The sequence below is a fragment of the Hemitrygon akajei genome, chromosome 22 (genome assembly GCF_048418815.1).
Source record: "Hemitrygon akajei chromosome 22, sHemAka1.3, whole genome shotgun sequence".
Taxonomy (NCBI): domain Eukaryota; kingdom Metazoa; phylum Chordata; class Chondrichthyes; order Myliobatiformes; family Dasyatidae; genus Hemitrygon; species Hemitrygon akajei.
Window position 1 is genome coordinate 35,377,103 of NC_133145.1, and position 27,854 is coordinate 35,404,956.

General features: G+C 40.0%; 1 protein-coding gene across 1 annotated transcript in view; it reads left to right on the forward strand.

Annotated features, from left to right (window-relative positions):
* Window positions 1–7,345: 7,345 nt before the first annotated feature.
* The window catches only part of LOC140714948 (uncharacterized), an 88,048-nt gene continuing 67,539 nt past the window's right edge, over window positions 7,346–27,854 (forward strand). Inside the window, exons 1-2 of the mRNA XM_073026638.1 lie at window positions 7,346–7,591; window positions 26,120–26,198. Of these exons, the coding sequence (XP_072882739.1) occupies window positions 7,346–7,591; window positions 26,120–26,198 (325 nt within the window). The remainder of the gene's footprint in view (window positions 7,592–26,119; window positions 26,199–27,854) is intronic.

Sequence of the window (27,854 nt, forward strand, 5' to 3'; positions counted from 1 at the left end):
TTCTGTTCATAGTGTAGTCAAAATTTCCTTCCACTTTGGAAGAAAAATCGAAGATACCACAGCAGTACCCAGTCAGGACAGACTGGAGAACTTGTTTAGTGAGGTGTTATGGGTGGAACCGAGGAATAAGAAAGGTATGACCATGTTAATAGGCCTATATTATAGACCACCCTGTAGTTCGAGGGATGTAGAGGAATAAATTTTGTCGAGAGACTGCAGACTATTGCAAGTAATATAAGGTTGTTATAGCAGGTGATATTAACTTTCCACATACTGACTGGGACCCCCACACTCTAATAAGACTAGAAGGGATAGAGTTTGTCAAATCTGTTCAGGGAAGTTTCCTTAATCAGTACGTAGAAGTCCCAAAGGGAGAGTGTGTGATGCTCAATCAGCCATTTGGGAATGAGTCAGGGCATGTGACAATGCTTGTGTAGGGGAGCGCTTTGTCATCATAATGCCATTAATTTCAAAACAAATATTGATCAAGACAGGTCTTGTCTGCAGGTGGATATTCTAAATTGGAGAAAGATTAATTTTGATGGTATCGGAAAGTATTTGGTAAGTATGGATTGGGACAGGTTGTTTTCTGGCAAAGGTATACTTGGCAAGTGGGAGGCCTTCAGAGGTGAAATTTTAGTTAAAAGATAAAGAAAACAGGTTTAAGGAAGGAAAAGTAACAGGCAGGAACCAATGAAGTGCTTATGGGATATAAGAAATGCAAGCAAACACTTAAGAAAGAAATCAGGAGGAATAAAAGAAGGCATGAAGTTGCTCTAGAAGACTAGTTGGAGGAGAATCCTGAGGGATTCCACAGATATATTAAGAGGAAAAGGATTACAAGGGACAAAACTGGTCCTCTGGAAGATCAAAATGGTAATCCATGCCTTGAGCTAAACGAGATGGGGGAGATCTTAGATTATTTTTTTGCATCTGTATTGACGCAGGAGATGGGCGTAGAATCTATAGGTGTGAATCAATGCAGCAGTGAGGCTGAAAGAGTACAGAGAAAATTAACAAGTGAGGCAAAGTGGCATCAACTTCATGGATCCTACAGAGATTAGAGAGGAGGAGGTGTTTGCTGTCTTGAGGCAAATTAAGGTGGACAAATCCCCAGGAACTGACAAAGTGTTCCCTTGAGCCCTGTGGGAGATGATTGCAAAATTTGCCAGAGCCCTAGCAGCATTATTTAAATCATCTTTAGCAATACATGAGTTACTGGAGGGTTAAGGATAGCCAATGTTTAAGAAAGCATCTAAAATAAACCAGGGAATGATAGGCTGGTGAGCCCGATATTAGTTATGGAAAAGTTATTGGAAGGTATTCTAAGGGACCAGATGTATAAATATTTGGATATATGTGGACTAATTAGGGTTAATCAGCGAGGCTTCGTGCATGGTAGGTCATGTGTCGTTAATCTTACAGAGTTTTTCAAGGAAGTTACCATGAAAGTTGATGAAAGGAAAGCAGTGGAAGTTGCATTTAACAAGGTCCCATATGGGAGATTGGTCAAGAATTTTCAGTCACTCAGCATATAAGTAAACTGGATTTGACATAGACTTTGTGTGGGAATCCAGAAAGTGGTAGTAGTTAATTGCCTCTCTGATTGGAGCCCTGTAACTAGAGTAGAGCCGCAGAGACTGGTGCCAGGTCCATTTTTGTTTATCATGTATATCAATGATCTGGATGATAATGTCGTTAACTGGTTCAGTAAATTTGCAGATGATACTAAGACTAGGCGTGCAGCAGGCCATAAGAAAGGCCCGGACATCGGAGGTCAGCGGGAGACGCTCATGGAGTGAGTACTGTTTTAAATCCACTCCATAACCTTTACTTTTTTTAACCTTTGATCACCCTTATCCAACTTATTTTTACCTACACCAAAAGATTCTTGCTATTTTCTTGGGCTTATCGTTAAGAGTTTATTGTGAATTTTTGAAGATATGCAAAGAGAAATGGCTCTTAGATCCAAAGGACTAGAACCGGGGCGTAACCCGAACGGTAATGGAAAGAAGCAAGCTCATCTGTAACGCACTGAGTTAACTTACGAACTGTTTATGGAGGTTTTGGATAAAAAATTCGATGAACTACAACAAGTTTTTAAACAAGATATAAAGGCTTTTCAAGATTATATGGTTAAGACGGATTCAGTAATTAACCAGCAGCAAGTTCTTATCGCGTCTCTGCAAGAAGAAGCTCGGAAACGAGATTTGACAATTGAAAAATTGCAACAGGATTTAATTTCGACCATTAAATTGGTGGAAACACTTAAAGCCAAGAGTGTCGACTTTGAGAATCGGTCCAGAAGACAGAACCTACGTATACTTGGTCTCCCAGACGGCATAGAAAAAGGCGATCCTTCGAAATATTTTGCTCAACTTTTAAAAGATGCGTTCCCGTCGGTTTTCCCAGAGAATCCCCCGTTACTTGATCGAGCACATAGAATTTGACGTCGTTCATCGAGTGCTCCAGCTAAACCCTTGGTTGTAATTGTCTGGTTTCACTATGTACACGACAAAGAACAACTTATTCGTGTGGCTCGGCGGGCTGGAATGATTAAATTTCAAGATTACTACTTCCGTTTGGTTGAGCATTTTAGCCCTGAAGTTATGAAAAAAAGACTTCTTTTTAAACCTCTGATGTCTGAATGTTATGAGAAAAATCTAAAACCTGCGCTCTTATACCCTGCGAAGCTTAGAATCTCTCCGTCGAATGCTCCACGCCAGGTTTTCCTTTCTACATCTGAAGCGAGAAAGTATCTGGAAGAGAACTTCCCTACAGCCATAGACACTAATCTCTAATAAATGAGTGATTCTGATCGTGTAAGATGGTTTTCGATTCCTCAAACCAGAGTTAAGCTCTGGTTATTGGTGTAGGTTTATCCTATACTTCATATTTAAGTTAAAGTGTGTTTTCGTTATATTAATCGCTCGGTTTTATACACTTTAACCATTATACTATATTTTTGACTATTATTTCTGTTCCCTTGAAGGTATATTTTTAACCTTTCGAAGGGAATTTTTTTTATTATTAAGATGGTGGTTTTTTGGAAAAATATTCTTGGTTTTGTTTAAGATGGCGTTATTTTTTTCTTTTTTCGTCTTCTTCCTATAATGCATCGCTTATCATAGTTTAAATATTTTTTAATTTGTTTGGGTTATAACCCGATTTATAAACTTTTAGTGATTATATTCTTTTTTTTAATATATTTCGGGTATTAATCATGGGACAGATATTCATAAGGTATCTTTGTATGCAGATGATTTATTATTATTCATTTCTAACCCTGAGAAATCTATTCCAGCAGTTCTATCATTGTTGGCTCAATTTAGTGAGTTTTCTGGGTATAAGTTAAATCTTAATAAGAGTGAATTGTTTCCTTTGAATAGACAGGTCCCAAGCTATGGTAATATACCTTTTAAATTAGTTAATGACTCTTTTATTTACTTAGGGATTAAAATCACAAAAAACCATAAAGAATTATTTAGGTTTAATTTTTTACCCTTAATTGATCAAATTAAAGGCTTGTTTACTAAGTGGTCTCCATTATCTTTATCTCTGATAGGTAGGATTAATGCTATTAAGATGGTTATTTTACCTAAGTTTTTATATATTTTTCAAGCGGTACCAATTTTTATTCCGAAATCCTTTTTTACTAATGTTGATTCAAAAATTTCCTCATATATATGGCAGAATAAAAATCCCAGGTTAGGTAAAACATACTTACAGAAGACAAAGAAGGAAGGTGGGTTGGCATTACCTAATTTCAGATTTTATGATTGGGCAGTTAATATTAGATATTTGTTATGTTGGTTGAAAGACTGGGATGGTCCTTTTGGCCCTCATTGGGTGAGTTTGGAAATTAAACCGGTACCAGGTTATGCTCTGGGTTCCATTTTAGGGACTTCTCTCCCTTTTGCTCTTTCTAAATTGCCGAAATGAATTGACAACCCGATAGTTAAATATACCTTACGTATATGGTTTCAATTTCGGAAATTTTTCGGGTTGACTCAATTCGTTTTAAATATTCCTATTATATCTAATTGTTTTTTTCACCCTTCAATTATAGATCAAGCTTTTTTGGCTTGGAAAACTAAGGGTTTATTAAGATTTTCTGATTTATTTTCGGACAATTGTTTTATGTCTTTTGAGCAATTATCTAATAAATATAATTTGCCTAGATTTCATTTTTTTAGATATTTACAGGTTAGGCATCTTTTAAGTATGGTACTTCCTACGTTTCCAAATTTTGTGTCTTCAGATATTTTGGAGAGTTTGTTTGAATTAAACCCTTTTCAAAAAGGGCTTATATCAAAACTTTATAATATAATTATGAAGATACATTCAGTGCCCCTTGATAAGACCAAAAATGATTGGGAAAGAGAGCTTAATCTTATTATTCCTATTGAGAATTGAGATAGAATTCTTCAATTAGTTAATACATCATCTATATGTGCCAAACATTCATTAATACAATTTAAGGTCGTACATAGGGCCCATATGTCCAAGGATAAATTAGCTCATTTTTATTCTTATATAAACCCTATTTGTGATAGATGTCAATTGGAAATCGCGTCTTTAACTCATATGTTTTGGTCATGTCCGCTTTTGAAAAAATATTGGAAAGATATTTTTGATATTATCTCTGTGGTATTGAACATCGATTTACAACCCCATCCTATTACCGCAATTTTTGGTTTACCGATGATGGATTCACTTCATTTATCTCCTTCCGCCTGTCAAATGATTGCTTTTCTCACTTTGATGGCTAGAAGATCTATTTTGTTGAATTGGAAGGAAATTAATCTCCCCACTGTATTTCATTGGCTTTCTCAAACTATGTTATGTTTAAATTTAGAAAAAATTAGAAGTGGTGTATTCGATACTTCTATTAAATTTGAAAAGATATGGAGACCATTTATTCAATATTTTCATATGATGTAATATGACCCTGTTCCAAGCTTATTGGATTTTTCAGCTTTAATCTTATTTATGTTGAGAGGATCGGAGTTGACGACATTGATGTTTATGTATTCTTGTGAGATATTATAAACAGCCCTTTTTTTCTCCTTTTTTAGTTTTTCTTTTTTCTTTTTTTGCTTCTTTTTTTCTTCTTAAGATATTAGATTAGTAGGTTAGTCAATTTTGCAAATATATATATATTTTCTTTTTTATATTATATATTATGAAATATTTAGATTTACCTTGTTCATACATATACTGTATGGTTCATGTTTTGGGAAAACTTATTATACTGTAATCATTGCTTATGTATTCTTTCATGTGTAATGGGAATTTGTATGTTTGTAATCCCTTTATTAATATATCAATTGTATTTTGTTCATAATATTATTAACACTAATAAAAAGATTGAAAAAGAAAGAAAGAAAGGCCCGATCTGTCTGTGGCCAGATCTGGACCAGTTGGAAAAATGGGCTGAAAATCGCAGCTGGACTTTAATGCAGACAAGTGCAATGTGTTGTACTTTGGTTGGACTAATCTGTGTAAGTCTTACACAGTGAATGGTCGGAACTGAGGAGTGCTGTGGAACAAAGGGATCTGGTAAGGCAGGTCCATAATTCATTGAAAGGCATCACAGATAGATAAGAGTTGTAACAAAATCTTTTGCCACGTTGGCCTTCATGAATCAAAGTTTCGAGTGCCAGAGGTGGGATGTTATGTTGAAGCTGTAAAGATGTTGGTGAGGCCAAATCTGGAGGGAAAGGAGAAGGAGCGGGAGGGTGAGGATTGAGGGAAGATGGCATTAGTGGATTCTGCATACCCAGGCGACTTCTTTCAGTTTGCCCACGCAACAGCTTGTTTTCCCTCTCTTATTTTCAACGTGGTTGTCATTATGTTGAAGTCTGTGATGTACAGTTCAAACTACACCCTATCCTCGTTATATCCGGGGGATACGTTCCTCGCAGTCGACGCATAATGTGAATAATTGTTTAAATGGAGAAAATAGGGATGCGTTCCAGAGGGCTTCCTAACTATCTGTAATTTATTCATTTTCATACCAATATGACACAAAAGCAGTACCACAAGGCAACATTTATATTGTATTTCATAAATCTAAGGTAATATTCAATGTAATAAATCATAGAAAGTTAACATACTAGGGTGTACAGTACTCACCAACAGTGGCAGGTGTGTTCGCTCCGGGAGAAGAGTGATTGTTGTGGTGTCGGACAGCTTTACATGGATAAGGTGGACATCGAGCACAGCAAGGGGTGAAGGAGACTCACAGAACGGCAGCAGGTGACGACACCAGATTGAAGAACGTGGTGAGGGTTGTTTGCTTGGCAGCATTTTGTTTTTCAGCATAAATTTGCTTGTGAGAATGGCTGATGGCAGGGAATGACTGAAATGCTGACTCCGTTCTAAACTTTGGTCCATGTCCATCGCCATTTGTGCCAAGTGTTCCGACTTCCACCATTCCCTCACCGTTGGTAAACTCCCGGGATTTTCAAAATCGTCTGTTGCTTGCAGCATCTGAGAGATAGTTCGCCGTAAAAAAGTTTGAATGTGGATCACACCTTGGTCGAGTGGTTGAATCAGCGATGTTGTGTTAGGCGGCAGGAAATGCACTGTTATATGACGATGAATGCTGCCCAAATGTTTAGGCTGGGCTGGCGCATTCTCAAGCAACAGAAGAACTTTAAAGGCAAGATTCTGTTCCCGGCAGTAGCGTCCTAGAGTGTGTTACCTTTACCTGATGCCGCGCTGCTTATAATTTCCAACTTTTTTTCAAATGTTAAAGCGGTTCTGACGCTCGGCTGATGGCCCAGGACATGAAATCGGAGGCTTAGGAGGCACAGTTAAATATTTCAAGCACAAAATCACTACCCCGTAGGTAAAACCAACAAAAGTTTAAGAGCGCAAGATCGCACATCCACAGCTTGCCAAAACCAATGCGTACCTGGCGGGAGTGAGATTGTGAGGCACACGCTCCTGACTTGTATTGATGGAAAAGTGGTGCTCCTCGCCCCGACTGTGAGAGGTCTGCATGTGACTTGTATTGGTGGGAAAGCGGGGCTTGTCCTCCTGACTGTGAGGGGTCAGCACGTGACTTGTATTGACGGGAAAGCGGGGCTTCTCATCCCGACTGTGAGTTTTGGACGCATATAAGGAGACGTTGGTAGAAATCGGTTCCTCGCATAACTGAATCCGCATAGTCTGAAGATGCATGTAACGAGGACAGGGAGTATAGTTCTTCAGAAGCAGTGGGTTTTCAGACGAACTGTGAGTCCCAGTGCTTCGTTATCTCCCGATATCTCCGCTATCACCACTGTGAGTCCTAGAGCTTCATTACCTCCAGGTATCTTCGTTCTCTCAGGGGCGCATGTCCTGGAAGACGTGCGCCCTCGGGGCTGGGAGGTCGGAAGTCGGGGAGCAGCCAGCTGGTCGCCGATTTTGCCAACCGAGCATCATTGGAGACGGAAACAGCAAGACTGGAACACCGAGACAGCAGGTGCCATGTTTTCTAATTGCTGGCTGCTGTCGAAGGAAGCCCCTGTACTTGAGTGATCCATCTCTTTCTGTCTCTCGATGGAGACACAGCCTGTTGGTCTATAAGACGGAAGCCTTGGTAAGCGACGCAGAAGAAAGTGATATCGAAACAGCAAGTCACTTGTCTCCGCTCTTGTTGCAAGAGAGACCTCTCGCTTTTTGGTGAAGAGAGTGAGCCTGTCTGAGATACCGAATTGCAGCTTTGTGAACAGTAGCTTGATGGACTCTGGATCAATGGGCTCCTTGGTACTTCTGTTGCTGCCCGCATGGTGGTGGGGTGGGGGATTCGGTATTTCTGCTTGCGCAGGTGGAGGGGTGAGGGGATCAGTGCTTTTGCTGCTGTTTGTGTGAAGGGAGGGGGGCTTCGATGTTTCTGTTGTTCTCTGGGGTTTCCTTGTTTCGTGGACTTCTGTGAAGAGGATGAATTTGAACCTTGAGTGTCATGTGCAGTTTTGATCATCTACCTACTGGAAAGACGTAAATAAGGTTGAAAGAGTACAAAAATATTCACAAGGATGTTGATGGGACTGGAGGATCTGAGTATAAGGAAAGGTTGAATAGGTCGGAAAAGGTTAGTGTTCTGCCGAAGGGTCTTGGCCCAAAATGTCAACTGTACTTTTTTCCATAGATGCTGATTTCCTCCAGCATCTTATGTGCGTTGCTTGAATAGGTTACACTTTATTCCTTCGAATGTAGGATTGAGGGGAGATATGTTAGCAGACACCCCACCCTGCAAAAACTCATTTCAGGGAGGTAGCACCCCAGCCCCCCACAACACCATATCCCTCCACCCCCAGTCGACCTCCAAGGGTGTATGTAATACATTGTTTAGTGATTTTGTCTAATCTGTAAACCAAGTTGGGTATATGCAGAAAATGTGACATTAAAATATGTTTTTGTATTATCATGGAGTCATTTTTTTGTTCTATTACAACTTTAAGTAAGTCTACAGGGAGTTTAGCCTTATCATGTAGGACGTCAATAGAGTAACTTCTCAGCAGCTAGCCAGCTAGTTTAAATAACGTTAGCTATGCTAATGAACGAATGACACCTGTTAAACTCACCTCAACATGTCTTTTACATTTTAACCCACCATGGGCAATAGAAAAGTCACTGTTGCAAACAGTGTAGCGAGTAACACTGTTATTACTTTTGACCCCTATTAGGCAGGGGTACACTTTAGTGTAGTCTGGGGTGAAGTACGTTTTATATTTTCTTTTCTTGGAACACCCTGCCATGGCGCAGCAGGACATTAAACTGAACTGATGGACAATGAGAGAGGGAGGTCGACTGTAAAGCCCGCCCACAGAAAACTGATAGGTCTACTTAGAGACCAATCAGGATGCTCCCTCTCGCTCTTGCTCCTCCTCCCCCCTCCCTCACTCTCTCAAAAAAAGTTGACTTCCAGGATATTGTATAATATTTGTGGGTGTCAAGGAGCCTGTTACTTACACGCAAACCTGTAAAAGTATCAGCAGTGATAGAACACACCTGCAGTCTGGTTTTGCTGTTAACAAAACACTATTAGTAACTACATCATTTAGTAACTTAAACCGGGTAAATCAAAAGTTAATGGTGTTATGCATATATAGGTGTAAATATATAAATCCCCAAACTTCTTCAAGCATAGGTGGTAAGTGATACAGTCTAATGATGGTGTGTAAGAAAAGTTTAGTTCAAATGCACAGGTTAATTAATGCGAGATGTTTGTAATCCAAAGGCGAATGTTGTGAGAAGGCAATTACATTGATATTCCACAGATCCCACAACAGCAATACAAAATAACAACAGCCATAGGTTTTATCTCCGCAGTTGTTCCACTCCACACACGAAGTAACACCGACAGTAACCTTCAACGGATATCCATTCAACTCGAGTGGTACCACACCCGAGTTCAGCTACGTGACACTCAAAGTGCTGGCCACACGATACTCAAACCGAATCCACATATGGGTTATCACCAACAGTAGCTTATCACAACAGGGACCATCCTTAAGGGAACCACCACTCAGGCAAGGGTCAACACACTGGTAGATTCCACAATGTTACCCCAATCACACACAACATGATAGCCACTTATCCAGTTCACGGCATACGAAATAACTCTAACAGTGATTTGCCACAGGGGTAACTTTCTTCAGTGAACTACCATGCCCAGACAAAGGGTAAACACACACGCGGTATTCACAAAGGTTCTCCCCTCACCAGAGAACCACTCCTGTGGATTAACTCTGTGACAAATACACTTTCGTAGCCAAATGGAAAAAAACTCACCCTCACAGGCTACTTGGAGAGAGAGTCCAAACAGTGATCTCTTTGTCACTATGTATCTTCTGTTTCAAACCTTCCTCTCCACTCCTCTCTCACTGCAAACTTCTTCTCGTTGCAGTAAACTTGTGAGAGTCATTTATTGATACACTGGATCGAATTCAACTCACCCCTTTTTGTGCTACTGAAAGTTTAAACCAGCAACCGACTCACTGGTGTCTTTCATTGACCGAATCCATCTTGACTCTAACTGTGTGTGTCTGTGACTGTCCTTGTAAAAAGCAAACAAGCTGCAGAAAAACCATAACATTGATTGTCCATCAGATAATTCCACCTCTCTCCACCATAGTAAGCAAGCAACTCTGCAGTCAGCAGAAATCCAAGTGTGCTAAAGTCAGTCTCTTTCTCTCAGCATTTCAAAGTGACAGTCCTCAGAAAAAATAAACCCTAGGGGTACATAACAGAGCCGCTATCAACATGTGGGTATGCGGGAGACTCCTGGAACTTATTCCACTGAGATTAGGTGGAACTACACCCAGAGGTCATGGGTTAAGGGTGTAAGGTGAAAAGTTCAAGGGGAAACATAAAGGGAAACTTCTTCACTCAGAGGTTTCTGATGTGGTGCATGCCAGCTCAATTTCACCTGGAATGTCAGGAGTTTGGAGAGCTATTGTCCACCCTGGTTCAGGTCAATGGGAGTTGGCAGTTTAAGTGTTTCAGCATGGACTAGATGAGCTGACGGGCCTGTTTCTGAGCTGTTCTTTTCTATGAATCCGTGAATCTAATTAGATTATTATTTAAATACTAAAAGGTTTTACAATTCTGTTGTGCAGAGGGACTTGGGTGTGCTTGTGAATGAATCACAAAAGGTTTGTTGCAGGAGCAACAAGTTTTAAGAAGGCAAATGGAATGTTGGCATTCAGTGCTAGAGGGACTAAATTTAAGAGCAGTGAGTTTACGCTGCAAACATACAGTGTTCTGGTGAGGCTGCACTTGGAGTACTGCGTGCAGTTCTGACCTTCTATGAAGAAAGGTGTACTGACTTTGGAGGCAGTGAAGAGAAGTTTCACAAGCTTTGTTCCGGAGATAAAGGGGTTAACCTGTGAGGAGAAATTGAGTCGCTTGGGACTACATTTGCTGGAATTTGAGCCGGGGCCTGATAGGAACATATAGGTATGAAATGGATAGTGCTAGGATAGAGGTAAGTGAGACTAGCACTAGGAGACATAGGCTCAAGATTTAGGGGAATAGACTTAGGACAGAGATGAGGAAAAACTGCTTTACCTGAGAGTGGTGATTCTGTGGATTCCCTGCCCAGGGAAGCAGTAGAAATTACCTTATTAAATATACTTAAGACAGAGTTAGCTGGATGTTTGCATAGCAGGGAAATGAATGGTTATGGGGGAAAGCTGAGTCCACAGCCAGATCAGTCATGATCTGATTGAATGGTGGGTCCATTGAATCATAGCTCATTGGACCAGATGGCCTACTCCTGCTCCTATTCCTTACATTCTTAAGTATTAAGTCCCTATACTTAACTTCCAAAAAAACAACAACAAATCATGCAAACAGCAAAAAACATGCAAATAACACAGAGAATATTAAAAATCAAAGCAGAGTCCCTAAAATGGTCCAGGAGTGACCACTGTGTCATAAGGACATAAGAACATAAGAAATAGGAGTAGGAGTAGGCTATCTGGACCATCGAGCCTGCTCCGCCATTCAATAAGATGCACAGTATAGTATAGACACAAGCGATCCTGAAGATGGTGGAAATTTTGAGCAACATGCATAATATGCTGGAGGAACTCAGCACATCAAGCAGCACCTATAGAGGGACATAAATAGTCAACGTTTTGGGCAAAGACCGTTCATCAGGACTCCTGTTAAAGTGTCTTTTGAATTGAAACATCAACAGTTTATTTCCCTCCATAGATGCTGCCTGACTTGCTGATTTCCTCCAGCATTTGTCTGTGATACTTTTAACTATATTCATCTTTTAACATATTTAAGTGACTCTACTTTCCCCCACAACAAAAATTAACACCCTTACAGCAGCAGACTAATATTTTCTGCAAATATGCAGGTTTGCAACAGACTTTTCTAGAAGACAAAAAAGGAAAGATTAGTTAAAGGAGGGAATTCAAGAACTACTGAGGCAATTAAAAGTGGAGTGTGCGAGAATCTGGAGTTGGAGAATCTTAAAAGGTCATTGTACTGAAGGAGTTATAGAGTTTAAGTAAGTCCAGACTGAGTAGAGATTTTGAAACATGTTGGCAGGATTTGAGATAAAGACATGTTTGCCTATTAGGCGGCATTAGGGATATCGACCAAGAAACACAGTGTTAAAATAATAAAAGGTGGAAATTTCAATGTGTGGTTTAAGCAGACCAGAAGCAGGCATGGCAAAGGAGGTGAAGGTAATGATGGAGTTAACATTTGATCTGCAACATGCAGAATTCAATATGATGCAAGGCTATGAATAATCTGGTTCAAAATGTCATGAAAACAAAACTGGTTTTTAAGTTATTTAATCTGTTCATTTCAGTTGTGATAGTTTGCATATGTATGCATTGACTATTGTTAAATAATAATTTTCCTAACATTAGTGGATTCAAAGAAATTAACATATTTTGTCTGAAGTTCTGTTGTTCCATGAAGTGAAGTAAAATTCCAAAATGTTATGCCTTTTTGATAAGCATTTTTATTCACCATGTGGCAAAGCTGAATTTGTACTTGCAATCTGTATTTATGATCAATACAAATGACTATCAGTAAATTCATTTTGATATTCATACCCACTCAGAGAATGATAGCAATATTTTGTAACCAGCATTACATAAATTTATTAGAGGAACGTAAAAGGGAAACATCAGATCAGATCTATGGATAGAATGATGAAATTTCCATAAGCTAAGTGCCTAGACTTGTTTAGCAATAGCATCTTAAGCATATATATGTTCACAATTTCAGAAAGGAATGGTAGATATTGTTGAATGAAACTGATCTGAAAGTAAATCTACAAACACTAAAGACAGAAAAAACATAGAATGTATAACAAGTAAACAGGTCAAACAGTTGACATGCTGGTAAAGATTTTAGAAATAAGTTCTGCATTTATTCCCATCAAAAACTACAGGTAACACATTCTCTATTTGTTTTAAATCTATGGATAAAGGGGGTCCAGATCTAATTTATTTCCAATCATTTGTCTCCTGTTACCTACACTAAAGTCAAGTCGAAGTTGAGTTTATTGTCATCAATATCCATAGTAGTAGTGCAATCACTTGAGTTGAATATGATGTTCTCTAAGGGGTTGCCTATTGTTGGGTCCTCAGACGGCTGTAGAGGCTGATAAAGGAACCACATATCCGGTGCAATGTGGGCAAAAGTAAATGGTGGCTGTGGTTTGTGGTTAGGTATTTCGGCTGTTCATTCTCTCTTTTCACAGCTGCCAGTTGTTCTCTGTGGCACCACAGAAACTGTTCTCATGTACACTGCTCCCTCTTGAACAAATTTTCGGATAGAGGCACGACCCTCCCAGCTATCGAAGACATCTTCAAAAGGCGGTCATTTAAGAAGGTGGCATCCATCATTCACCATCAGGTCATGCCATTTTCTCCCCCCTAACATCAGGGAGGAGTTACAGATCTGAAGACCTATAACAAAGTAGTCACCTTCCTGTTCTTCATATATGAGTAGAAGCCTTGTGTTATGTTTATTATGTTCTTTTCTTGTTACCTTGTAACTCTCAAGACTCTTGTCTGAATAAAGAGTGTCCAAATCTGATCCTTACTTGCTAATATTCTTGACTAGATGCTCCACCTCTCATGTCAATTATAGTTCCTTCTTCCTTCCAATCTTTCCATCTCAACGAGAAAACCAATCCAGAACCCCATGCAAATACTCCCTAAGCAAGCCCCATATTTCCAATATAAATTTCCCAGAGTACATCTGTTCCCAATTACTGCTGTCAAAAATTTACCAGCTTTACATTAAATACTAAGCCCTCTGCTCTTTGATTGATCCAGACGAGGTGCTGATCAGAAAGCAATCTGCCGATGAACTCATGGGTCAAGCAGCTTCACTCATGACTTCCTCCAGAGGTTTGTTTTTGCTTAAGATTCCAACACTTGCTGTGTCTTAAATCTCTGATGTTCTGATCAGTGTTGACAGTAGAGCACTTGGAATTATTGAGAGGATCTCTGCGGGAGGTTATGTGATGTAAATGTCACGTTTGGCTTTTCATCCTGGGTGCTGATATTAACTCAGACCCTATTGACGAAGTAACAAGGATGACAAAATCACTTACAAGAATGGAGAAGTCTGTAAAACCTAATCCATCACAGGCTAAGCTCTCCCCACCACTGAGCACATCGACAAGTAGCACTGCCACAAAAAAGCCGCAGCCATCATTAATCATCTGCACCGTCCAGCCTATGCTCACTTCTTTATGTTGACAATGGGAAGGAGGTACAAGAGCTATAGGTCCAGCAGCAACAGGTTCAGGAATAGGGATTACCCTACAACCATCAGGCTCCTGAATCTGTGTGGATGACTTCTCTCAACCGATGGGCGCACTTTCAAGAACTCTCCAATTCCTGTTCTCAGTATTATTTATTCACTATAATTTTTTTTTATTTTTGCCATTTGTCTTCCTTTGTACATTCGTTGTTTGTAAATCTTTTTGTAGTTTTTCACTGATTATATTATACAGCAGTTTTTGTTTTAAAGTGAATGCCTTCAAGAAAATGAATCTCAAGGCAGTATATGGTGACATAAAGTAATTTGATAATAAATTTATTTTGAAACTTGAACTATATTAAAAACATTTAAATAATTTAAAAAAATTATTTTGATCTCCTTTTAGGAGTCCTCACTAACAAACACATGAACTACGAACACAGGAAAAGCTTACAAAAAATAACTAGATGGCTAGATGTTCCTCCAGTGTGCTCCCTTAGTCAGTAAGATCACAGATGAATTTCCTACATCCCAACGCCCTCCACAACACAGCCTTGACTGATGCATTTCATTTCCTGTGATCTACATGGAGCATAGAAACATAGAACTCTACAGCACAGAAAAAGGCCCTTTGGCCCATCTAGTCCACGCTGAGATATCAGTCTCCCTAGTCCCATTGATCTACAGTCCTCCATACCCCTTTCATCCATGTACTTATCCAAATTTATGTAAAATGGTGCAATCATCCATCACTTGCACTGGCAGCTCACTCCACAATCTCACTACCTTCTGAGTGAAGCAGCTCCCTCTCATGTTCCCTTTAAACATTTCACCTTTCACCCTTAGACCATGTTCTTTAGTTCTCATCTCACCCAACCTCAGCTGAAAAAGCCTGCTTGCATTTACCCTAGCTATACACCTCATAATTTTGTACACCTCTATTAAATCTCCTCTCAACCTTCTGTGTTCTAGGGAATAACATCCTAACCTATTCAACCTTTACATATAACTCAGGTCCTCATGTCCCCTCAACATCTATGTAAATTTTCTCTGTGCTCTTTCAGTCTTTCTTTATGACCTTATCAACCTTTGAAAAGGAATTCAAGGAATTATGAAACTGTATTCCCAAATCTCACTGTTACATTATACTCTTCACTGTCCTGCCACTCATTGTGTAAGACCAACACTGCTTGAACTTCCCAAAGTGCAACACCTCACACTTCTCTGCATTAAATTCCATCTGCCATTTTGCAACTCACTTTTCCTGCTGGTCCTGGTCCCACTCCAAACTTTGATAGTATTCCTTGCTCTCCACTACACCTGCAATTTTGGTGCCATCATAAATTTTATGATCCAATTTGCCACATTATCATTCAGTTGATTGATATAGATGACAAACAACAATGGACCCAGCACCAGTCCCAGTGGCAGGCCTCGAGTCGGAGAGGCAACCATCTACCAACACTCTCTGACTTCTCCTGCGAAGACAATGTCAAATCCAATTTACTACCTCATCTTGAATGGCAAGTGATTCAACCTTCTTGACCAGCCTCCCATGTAGGACCCTGTCAAAGGTTTTGCTACAGTCCATGCAGCCAACATCCACTGCTTTGCCTTCATCAACTTTCCTGGTAACTTCCTCAAAAAAACTCTTTAAGTAAGATTAGTTAGACATGACCTGCCATGCACAAAGCCATGCTGACTATCCCTAATCGGTCCTTGTCTATCCAAATAGTTATACCGAGGGTATCCCTCAGAATACCTTCCAATAACTTTACTTCTACTGATGTCAGGTTCGCCAGCATCTAATTTCCTATCTTATTCTTAGAGACTTTCTTAAACAACAGTATTACGTACCCTGTAACTGAGTGTCTTACCAGCAAAGATAGAAGTATCCGTTGGAGTCTTGTACTATCTTCAAAACAGTGTTTATTAGTAAAATATACAAATCAATATTAACAATGCAAATATACAGATAATACACATCAGCAATACTAAACCTAAAAGTGTGGGTATAATAATAATCAATAATAAACAAGCTCTATCGTTGTCTAGGGGATAATGAATTATCATGGGAAAGTATAAAGTTCAGTTCATGTAGGCTGAGGTAGTTGTTGGTTCTTTTGTTGTAACAGGGAGAGGGAGAGGGAGAGAGAAAACAGTGACAGCTACAGTCAGTCAAACCTTCCTTTACGTTCTTGATCCGTCGATGTGTTGTTGTGGCCATTCAGGTATGACCCCTCTTGCCTTTAGCTAGACCGTTCTTCTATGGTGGACTCGTCACCCAGGCAAAGGTGGACACACACACAAGCCCCCACCAGCCTCACTATAAACACTGTGAGTTAAAATTGACCGATCCTTCGTTCGGTCTCCTGTACCCTACACCTTCTCGTGGGTTCCAACACTTAAGCAGTGCTCACTAGTGTGTCTCCTGGTGCGTCTGTGGGGTGACTCCCCAGACCTCACTTTTATCCCTACTCATGGGGTCTCAGGTGTCAATCAGTTTTGAATGGCTTAGTCCATCAAACCAGCCCACTCCGGCTGTCCACTGAGGAATTTTAATAAACAGAATGGTACCAAGTAAACAGCCCTCTCTGGAGCCATAAGTCTTACAGGAGTCATAATATGGTGGAAAAACATCTCTCTCCCCTCTCTTATCAGTAACAGAAGTTCTGGCATGTTTTTGTTCCATCTCTTTCTCTCTCATTAACAGTTTGTGATTCTCCTGGGGGCGGGGGGGGCGGGGAATATGGGCAACTCTGTACCCTTCTGCCTATCAGAGTTGTTCATCCTTCGTAACAACAGAAAGAACATTAGCTATTATCCAATCCTATGGCCCCTCACCTGTGACTAAGGATGTTTAAATGTCTCTGCTGGGGCCCTTGCAGTTTCTGCACTGGCCTCCCTTGTCAGGCCCTGGGGATTCATCCACCTTAATTTGCCTCATGACACCTCCTCCTCTGTTATCTGTATAGCGTGCATAGCCTCGCAGCTGCATTGATGAACATATATAGACCTTGTGTCCCTCTCCTGAGTAAATACAGATACAAAAACCCCATTTACAATCTCCCCCATCTCTTTCAGCTCCATACATAGATTACCACTCTGATCTTCCAGAAGACCAATGTTGTTCCTTGCGATCCTTTTGCCCTTAATATATCTATAGACACCCTCAGGATTCTCCTTCACCTTGTATGCTGTCGTGGTTCCGGTTGGCTGTTCCCCTTTAACACTTCTTTCTCCCTGATCATAGCCCATTTTCAGTCAATTGCTGCTAGTTACCCAATAATCGTACACCTGGCTTTCATCAGAGACTGGGAAATAAATACAAGGACGACTCTATCACAGGTTGCCAGTTTGTTGGTTGATTATTGTGTGACACTTTGTTTCTTGTTCAGTTTAGAACAGTCTATTGTTTATAAAAGTCCCATTAATGTGGTCAGACCATCTGTCTGAGCAGTTCATGTGAAAGGAATACTGCGCTATTTCTGAGAGCAGAGACACATCTTTCTCCTGTTTAACTACAGACGTCAGGACTGCTGAGCTGTGCTGGTCCGCGCTCCCCAACCCAATAAGTGATTGCTGAGCCCTAATGCAATGTGATTAATAGCCTGCTGAGAACTTCGTGTTTGATTAGATTACTTCATATTTAATAAGTTAGAAATAGGTATGCTTCTTTGAAATTATTCTCATTTAATATTTAAATAACTTGGATTGTTCAAAACTTATACTTTCAACAAGATAGTTTATCAAGTCTCTGAGCGACGGATTACAGATTGCGCCGAGAGTGATTTGTTTTCCTTTGCAAGAATTTATAATTACAAACTGTTCCGGATTCTCTGGAGTGAGAGAGAAACTACCAGGACGCTAGTGATGTAGAAGAGTTGAAGTGGTCTCCCCCGCCCTGGTTTTAATGGGAATGTGAAGTCCCATCGGTAACAGTCAGAATGGATATTGTCTACGAGCATTAACAGCGTGAAGTCTGCAGGACTACAGGACACACCGTCTCCTTGTAGACGGTTAGTGGTCATTTCTCTCTCGGCAACGCTTCGACAAAATAAACTGCTTGTTTCAGTCACAAGAAAGGGTTAATGCTGGGCGCTTAAGCAACAAGCAAACTGCTGGAGGAACTTCGGGGGTCGGTTCGGAGGGGAAGGAATTGTCAATGTTTCGGATCGAGACGAACTTGTTGGACTTGAGACAGGGTTCATAACAGACTTAAATGAAGCGCGTAACAGCTGCAATACATCTAATGCCGCTTGAGGCCCTCTCTGAAATTAGCCCTTTCGTCAGCTTTTGGGACCCCTCTCCAGGTGACCCAGCGCTCAGGGGAACGGAGAGCGCAACAGAAAAGTGACGCTTTCTTTCTATTCTTTATCGCTACTCTGCGGAGCTTTTCTTTTCAGGCAAGATCCCGGCTGCTGTGTGTATTTTCAGTCCGGGTGTGTGATTTAAAGGAACTCCTCTCTCACGCCGCTTATCTAATTTCACCAAATTGTTTGTGTGTGAGCAATAAGAAACGCATAGGAGCTTCAAGGAGAAACGTGCTAACTGAACTAGGAATGAAAGGACAAGAGGAATGCGAGGTAGAAATTAATGGTGGAGTGGCATCCACAGGTAGAACAAGAAAGCGAAACATTTTGTAAATTGAGGAAAATGGAAAGCTGTTGATGTTCGGAGGAATCTGATTATCCACAAATATGTCGCCATACAACCCTGACATGCATTTTGAGGGCATTCTCAATAACTCCATAATAGAATAATAACCATAATAGAATCAATGAAAGACTGCACCAACAGAGTCAACTGATTTGCAGAATACAACAAACTGTGCAAATACAAAAATAAGTGGAAAAGTGTGAATGGAACCGGAGGAAATAGCAGAGGTACTTATGGAAAAGGATCTTAGTGATTGTAGTGATGACTTGCAGCAGACTGAAAAGCTTGAGAATGTAGATTCTCAAGAAAGAGGATGTGCTGGAGCTTTTGGAAAGCATCAAGTTGGATAAGTCGCCGGGACTGGACGAGATGTACTCCAGGCTACTTTGGGAGGTGAGGGAGGAGATTGCTGAGCCTCTGGCGATGATCTTTGCATCAACAATGGGGATGGGAGAGGTTCTGGAGGATTGGAGGGTTGCGGATGTTGTTCCTTTGTTCAAGAAAAGGAGCAGAGATAGCCCAGGAAATTATAAGCCAGTGATTCTTGTCTCAGTGGTTGGTAAGTTTTTGGAGAAGATCCTGAGAGGCAGGATTTATGAACATTTGGAGAGGTATAATATAATTAGGAATACTCAACATGGCTTTGTCAAGGGCAGGTTGTGCCTTATGAGCCTGATTGAATTTTTTGAGGATATGACTAAACACACTGAAGGAAGAGCAGTAGATGTAGTGTATATGAATTTCAGCAAGGCATTTGATAAGGTACCCCATGAAAGGCTTAATGAGAAAGTAAGGATAGATAGATAGATACTTTATTCATCCCCATGGGGAAATTCAACTTTTTTTTCCAATGTCCCATACACTTGTAGCAAAACTAATTACATACAATACTTAACTCAGTAAAAAATATGATATGCATCTAAATCACTATCTCAAAAAGCATTAATAATAGCTTTTAAAAAGTTCTTAAGTCCTGGTGGTAGAATTGTAAAGCCTAATGGCATTGGGGAGTATTGACCTCTTCATCCTGTCTGAGGAGCATTGCATTGATAGTAACCTGTCGCTGAAACTGCTTCTCTGTCTCTGGATGGTGCTATGTAGAGGATGTTGAGAGTTATCCATAATTGACCGTAGCCTACTCAGCGCCCTTCGCTCAGCTACCGATGTTAAACTCTCCAGTACTTTGCCCACGACAGAGCCCGCCTTCCTTACCAGCTTATTAAGACGTGAGGCGTCCCTCTTCTTAATGCTTCCTCCCCAACACGCTACCACAAAGAAGAGGGCGCTCTCCACAACTGACCTATAGAACATCTTCAGCATCTCACTACAGACATTGAATGACGCCAACCTTCTTAGGAAGTACAGTCGACTCTGTGCCTTCCTGCACAAGGCATCTGTGTTGGCAGTCCAGTCTAGCTTCTCGTCTAACTGTACTCCCAGATACTTGTAGGTCTTAACCTGCTCCACACATTCTCCATTAATGATCACTGGCTCCATATGAGGCCTAGATCTCCTAAAGTCCACTACCATCTCTTTGGTCTTGGTGATATTGAGACGCAGGTAGTTTGAGTTGCACCATATCACAAAGTCCTGTATCAGTTTCCTATACTCCTCCTCCTGTCCATTCCTGACACACCCCACTATGGCCGTGTCGTCAGCGAACTTCTGCACATGGCAGGACTCCGAGTTATATTGGAAGTCTGATGTGTACAGGGTGAACAGGACCGGAGAGAGTACGGTTCCCTGCGGCACTCCTGTGCTGCTGACCACCGTGTCAGACCTACAGTCTCCCAACCGCACATACTGAGGTCTATCTGTCAAGTAGTCCACTATCCAATCCACCATGTGAGAGTCTACTCCCATCTCTGTTAGTTTGTGCCTTAAGATCTTGGGCTGGATGGTGTTAAAGGCACTAGAGAAGTCAAGAAATGTAACAGTGGATTGAAGGGGACATTATTTTGTGGATCCAGAACTAGTTTGTCCACAGAAGGCAAACAGTGGTTGTAGACGGGTCATACTCTGCATGGAGGTCAGTCACCAGTAGAGTGCCTCAGGGATGTGTTCTGGGACCCTTACTCATCATGATTTTTATAAATGACCTGGATGAAGAAGTGGAGGAATGGATTAGTAAGTTTTCTGATGACACAAAGGTTGGAGGTGTTGTGGATAGTGTGGAGGGCTGTCAGAGGTTACAGCAGGACATTGATAGGATGCAAAACTGGGCTGAGAAGTGGCAGATGGAGTTCAACCCAGGTAAGTGTGATGTAGATCAAATATGATGGCAGAATTTAGTATTAATGGTAGGACTCTCGGTGTGTGGAGGATCAGAGGGATCTTGGGGTCTGAGCCCATAAGACGCTCAAAGCAGCTGTGCAGGTTAAATCTATGGTTAAGAAGGCGTACGGTGTATTGGCCTTCATCAATCGTGTAATTGAATTTAGTTGCTGAGAGGTAATGTTGCAGCTATATAGGACCCTGGTCAGACCCCACTTGGAGTACTGTGCTCAGTTCTGGTCGCCTCACTACAGGGAGGATGTGGAAAACATAGAAATGGTACAGCGGAGATATACAAGGATGTTGCCTGGATTGGGGAGCATGCCTTATGAGAAACGGTTGAGTGAACTCGGCCTTTTCTCCTTGGAGTGAAGGAGGATGAGAAGTGACCTGATACAGGTGTACAAGATGATGAGAGGCATTGATCGTGTGAATAATCAGAGGCTTTTTCCCAGGGCTGAAATGGTTTCCACAAAGAGTACCCAGGTTTAAGGTGCTGGGGAGTAGGTACAGAGATGATGTCAGGGGTAAGTTTTTTTTTTACTCAGAGTGGTGAGTGAGTGGAATGGGCTGCCAGCAACGGTGGTGGAAGTGGATACAATAGGGTCTTTTAAGAGACTTTTAGATAAGTACATGGAGCTGAGTAAAATAGAGGGCTGTAGGTAGGCCGAGTAATTTCTAAGGTAGGGACATGTTCGGCACAACTTTGTGGGCGAAGGGCCTGTATTGTGCTGTAGGTTTTCTATGTTTCTAAATAATTAATATATAAATACGCAATAAATATCAAGAACTTGAGATGAAGAGTCCTTGAAAGTGAGCCCATAGGTTGTTGGAAGGTTTCAGTGATGGAGCAAGTGAAGTTGAGTTAAGGTATCCTCTTTGGGTCAAGAGCTTGATACAACAATGGTAATAACTGTTCCTGAACTTGCTGCTGTGAGTCCTAAAGCTCTTGTACCTCCTTCCCTATGGCAGCAGTGAGAAGGGTGCATGACTTGGGTGGTGGGGATCCCTGATGATGGATGCTACTTTCCTGCAACAATGCTCCATGTAGATGTGCTCAATGGTTGGGTGGGCTTTACCCATGATGTACTGGACTATATCCATTATTCTTCATAGGATTTTCCATTCAAAGGCATTGATATTCCATATAGGCTGTGCTGCAGCCAGTCCACATACCATTGACCACACGTCTATCGATGACAAAGTTTTAGATGTCATGCTGAATCTTCACAAAACTCCTCAGGAAGTAGAGGCACAGCTGTGGTTTCTTTGTAATTCAGGGATACATCTATCTCACTGCAATTACTAAGGGCCCTGAGGAAGTGCACTGAAATATTATGTATAATTCTGGTCTCCCTACCCAAGACAGAGGAATTGGTACAAGGGTTGATATCTGGAGGAAGGTTTTGTTGGAGAGTTTTGGTGGAATGATCAGTTTGAGAGTACAGAAGCAATATGGGTAATGTCATAGAAAAATATACTGTAGAATCCCCATGGAGTTTGACTAGGATGATAATTGCAGGATGAAGATTTCTCTGGATAGGAAACCAGGTATCACCGCCCTTAGCGTGAGGAGTCAATGGTTCAGGACTAGTAAAGGTAGTGCCCGTTCAAATAATTTCCCCATGACAGAGTGCAGTCAATCTGGATCTGCAATGAAGGTCAGCATTGGAGATTTGAGAGCAAATAGTGTGTTAGCATCACTCCACTGAGAACCAACCACTCTGGTACCTGGGTCAGGAAATTCATTAATAAAAACAAGGATGCTCTAGATATTGTGCTATCAATTTTCTATTCAAGGCACTTTGTTTATTGCAGGGCTATTGACAATCCTTCTACTCATTTTACCCTTCTCACTTCCTGTCTCTAGAACTGCACTCCTTCAGATCTTTTATATAGTTCTAGCAGTTGTATTCTCTGCTTCTTGGAATTTTGAAATGGCCAACTGAACTAGCTTCAGAAATTCTCTGGATAGAGAATTCTACATTATCTCCATGCTTGAATGAGAAATGCTTTCTGGCCCATGTTTTACTTTAAAGTTCGTGTTTCAAAAATTCCCACCAAATAAATTCATTTCATACTATGCTGTCAAAGGCTTTCCTCATTTTAAATACTGCTATTAAATCTCAACTTAATTATCACTACTCTGAGGAATTTTAATAAGGTGATACAGACTGGTGTCACATGTTATATAGCCACTTACCCCACTACCCCAACACCCCACCTTCAAAGACAATATTTGCTTACTAAATTGTGGCACCCTGCAATGAATGCAATGATTTGTTCGTTCTGACCACACGTTTGTATAACTGTAAGATAATTTCAGTTCTGTTGATATGGAGTCATAGAGTTGTACATTACAGATACTTGCCTTTCAGCCAACATGTCGATGCTCATCTATTTATTCAAAAAAACTTATTCCATTTGTCTGCATCATGACTGTATCCTTCTTTGCCTCGTCTGTTTACATGTCTGCTAAGCATAGTAATTGTATCTGATTGCACCATCTTTTCTGGCGACACATTCTAGATATCAACCACTATCAATGTAAGAGAAACTCACTCCTCAGATTCATTTTTTAAAACTGTTCTCCTTATCTTAATTCTATGCTCTCATGTAAAAAAGACCTCATCCTTTAGCCTCCTTTCCTCTAGGGATAAAAGACCAATCTATTGAGTCTGTCCCCAAACTGAAGTCCTCCAACCCAGACAACGTTTTGATAAATCTCTTTTGCACTCTTCCCAATGTAGTCACATCTTTCCTGCACTGTGGTGAAAATAACTACACACAATATTCCAAGTGTAGCTTAACCAGTGTTCTGTCCAGTTGCAACATCAAGTATTCACTCTTACACAAAGCATAGAACAGTACAGCATGGGAGCAGGACTTTCAGCACATGATATATGCTGATGCTGAAATGAATCAAACCTCTGAGCATGTCTGTATATAACTCATATCTCTTTATTGTCCACATATCCATGTGTCTATCTAACGAACGCTTAAACACCGTTACCATATCTGCTTCTGCTATGAACCCAGGCAGCTCAGTCCAGGCACTTTCCATAATCTTTGTTTTAAAAAATGGCTAGCACATCTCCTTTAAACCTTCCCTTTCTCATATTAAATGCACTTTCTCCAGTACTTGACACTGCTATCCTGGGGAAAAAAGAGTCTGTCTATCTCATCTATGCCTATTATCTATCCCCTCTTCTATCCCCAATTCTCTTTGTTCACTCAGTGTCCTATTATTTACTGCATATATCCTACCAACATGTCACGTCCCAAAGCGCATCACCTTGCACTGTGTGGGATTAAACTCCATTTTCCAAAGCTCTGCCCCAATATTCCACCTGAACTATATCCTTCTGTAGGCTTAGGTAACCTCCTTGCTTTACACAACACTGTCAATTTTAATGTCATCTGCAACCTTACAAATCATACCTCGTATGTTCACAAACAAGTCAATGATATGGACTACAAGCAAAGCTTCCAACACAGATACCTATGATATCTTTATAGCCACAAACATCCGGTCAGAAACACATGCTCCAATCACTCAACTCTGTTGTTTCATTTTGCCAATTTTGGATCCAATTAGCCAGCTCGGCTTGAATCTGAAATAGCTTAACTTCGACACCAGTTTACTTAAGCAGGATCTTGTCAAGCATCTCGCTAAGGTAGATACAGACATTATCTCTCACCCTACCTTCATTGACCTCCTTTGCTACCTCCTAAAATCCCAATCAAATTACTAGGACAGTGTTTACCCCCTCACGATGCCATGGTGAGTATTTCTAACCAGTCCCTGCTTCCCCAACTGTATATAAATGCTGTGCCAATATTTTCTCCAGTGATTTTCTTACCACTGGCTTGTAGCTATCTGACTTGTCTCTGCACTTCTTAAACATAGGAACAGTACTAGCTATACATAAATCTTCTGACATCGAGCCTATGGCTAATAGAGATGCAGAAATCTCCATTTGTGCCTCAGCAATCTTGTCCTTTATTTCTCAAATCATTCCAAGATAGGTCTCATATTGTCCTGGAAATTTATCTACCCTTACATGTTTCAAGGAATTCAACACCTCTACATTTTTAATCCCTATATGCTCCCAAGCAACTTATCTCTCCTCAAACTTGCTAGGCTCCACATCCTTGTCCTTGGTGAACAAAGATGATAAGTATTTATTTAGAATATTGCCCTCTTGGTTGCATGCATGAATTACCATTTGGACCCTAGCTATCCTCTTGTTGCTTGTGACTTATAGAAGGACATTAAGATTCTGTTTAATTTTGTATGCTAAGAATATTTCATAGCCTCATTTTTGTCCTCTTAATTTCTTTTTACATACTCTCATAAATCTTCTATTTTCCTCAAATATTTCTTTTGATTGTAGATGTCTATACCTGCCATTTTCTTTTTTTCTGATCAAACCTAGTATTCCACTGCTTTTCAGAAAAAAAATCAGCATATCATCAGGTTTTAAATTATTATGTAGAGGCGTCTGTATTCACACTCCAGGATTTTAGCCATGGTTCTTAGCCGCATCTGCTTCACTCCACCTCACTGCTGCCTGTATTTCAGCCAGCCATGAATGTTGCTGCTCAGGCTGAGATGGTGAATTTTGCAATTATATGTTCTCTGTCCACTTCTGCTGAAAATAAGCATTCTTCCCAAGCCACAAAGGGATCATCTCATAGAGACACCTGCAGAAGGAAAGTCATTTTAAAGAGGCACTAAGATTATGTAGATTGGTGATTTTACTATTAAATTATTGTACATGATCTAATTAATATATTTTTGAAACATGAAATTCAATTCACTTTCATTTTCATGACCAAAGAACAAGTAAATTTCAGACAATACTGATTTATGATACAGAAGTGGAATGGATTTTATAAGATTCCTGTGATTTTAACTGTTTATCTGTATTATCTGCAGGTAAATCAAGTGACAGAAATGGGGTTATGTTTGAACTTGTTTTATTTGATCGTGTACCTGAGCATGCACTATGTAGAACGTAAGTACTGAAAGCCTTTCAATAAATAGCTCATTCAACATTGATTGTTAAACTTGTGACTGAAGTTATTGGAAATTAATGATTTCTAGCATTTGTGAAGCTGGATTGTGTGAAGTCAGTAATAGGAATATGTAACGAGGATGCCGAACTACAATGCAGTATATATATGGAAGCAGCAGGGATGAGAAACCTCACTCTAACAAAACTACATGCAAATGGATCGAGTGATAAAACCGTATATAAATTTAACTCAAATGAAAATGACAGGAGTTCAGGGTCAAATTAAATTACGTCATCAAGATTCACGGAATGTGTCCCTGATAATCCAGAAAATACAAGCATCTGATAATGGAACATATAAATTCTGTGTAGAAACAAATCATGGATATGACATTAAATACATCGATTTGAAAGTTAGAGGTGGGTACCATAGTATTTTCTCTGCTTCTAATTTTCTTTATGAATATTGGTTACATCTAGTTGGTAAAAAATTGCAGTTAATACTGTATCTCTTAAAATGTCTTGATTTGTGAGTTAGTCTGACATAAGCAATATTGATAGTTATATTTAGACAGGGAAGAATGGCTGAATTTATGTCGTCATTGGAAGTCATATCACTGCAACAAATTGTTTTGAATTCTACCAACTTGAGGAAGCTCTTTTCCATCAAACACTGAATAAATGTCCATGAATAAAATAAATGATTTTCAGTTTGTGGATTAAATGCATAATTTATATTTGAGAATATAGAAGTTTCTAATGAAGGTAGACATCAGATTCATAAATTGTAGACCATTGTGGTCTACAAAATAAAATCCTGTGTGAATAGTATACAAAGTAGATAGGTTTTCTAATATTTGAAGAAGTTAAGAGATAGTAATATATTTGGTTAGTCATTTAAAATGATAGCAATAAAGGTGCAAGCTACAACACTTGTAATTTCTGCCCCAGTGCATTACTAATCTCCTAAGGTTATTGGGACATAAAAGGAAGATTTATTACCTTTAATGGTGTATTTGTATACAGTATCCACAATTGACAGTAATGCTTGCAAAATATATTTGGCAAGAAATCATACTACTGCAAGTATGTACTTTGGATCTTTGACTTTGAGGCTCTATTAGTTGAAGATCCACAATTTGTTTTCCTGGATTTATTTATAGACCATTTGGACTAAGTAACAAAGAACTCCTACCTCGTATCTCACTAAATTCCAGCTTTAATCTGTCTCTACCCTAATAGTTTGATTAGTCAAATAATTTCAGATTTGAATTATGTAGTGAGTTATATGAATGTAAGCTGTTCTATAAAGAAAGCTGGAAAATGGCATTCATAATGTTAATATGGATATTAGTGCTAATCCTATAAGACATTGTGCATCTAATGCTACGGTCACATGGCTAAAGGTGTAAAGCATGTCTTTCAGCTCCATATACTGCGCCACACATCAGCAAAAAAGAAGAAAATGGCAAAACATTTCTTGTGTGCACAACAGTTGGATATCCACTGGCACAACTTTATTGGAAGACTGAAAACGAAACCATCTCACTAATTAGTGTTGACAATGCGCGACTAGGTGAATTGTACAACATCACCAGCTGCATTCCAGTGGTTGATGACTGGTGCTCTATAAACTATACTTGTTCTGTTTGCATT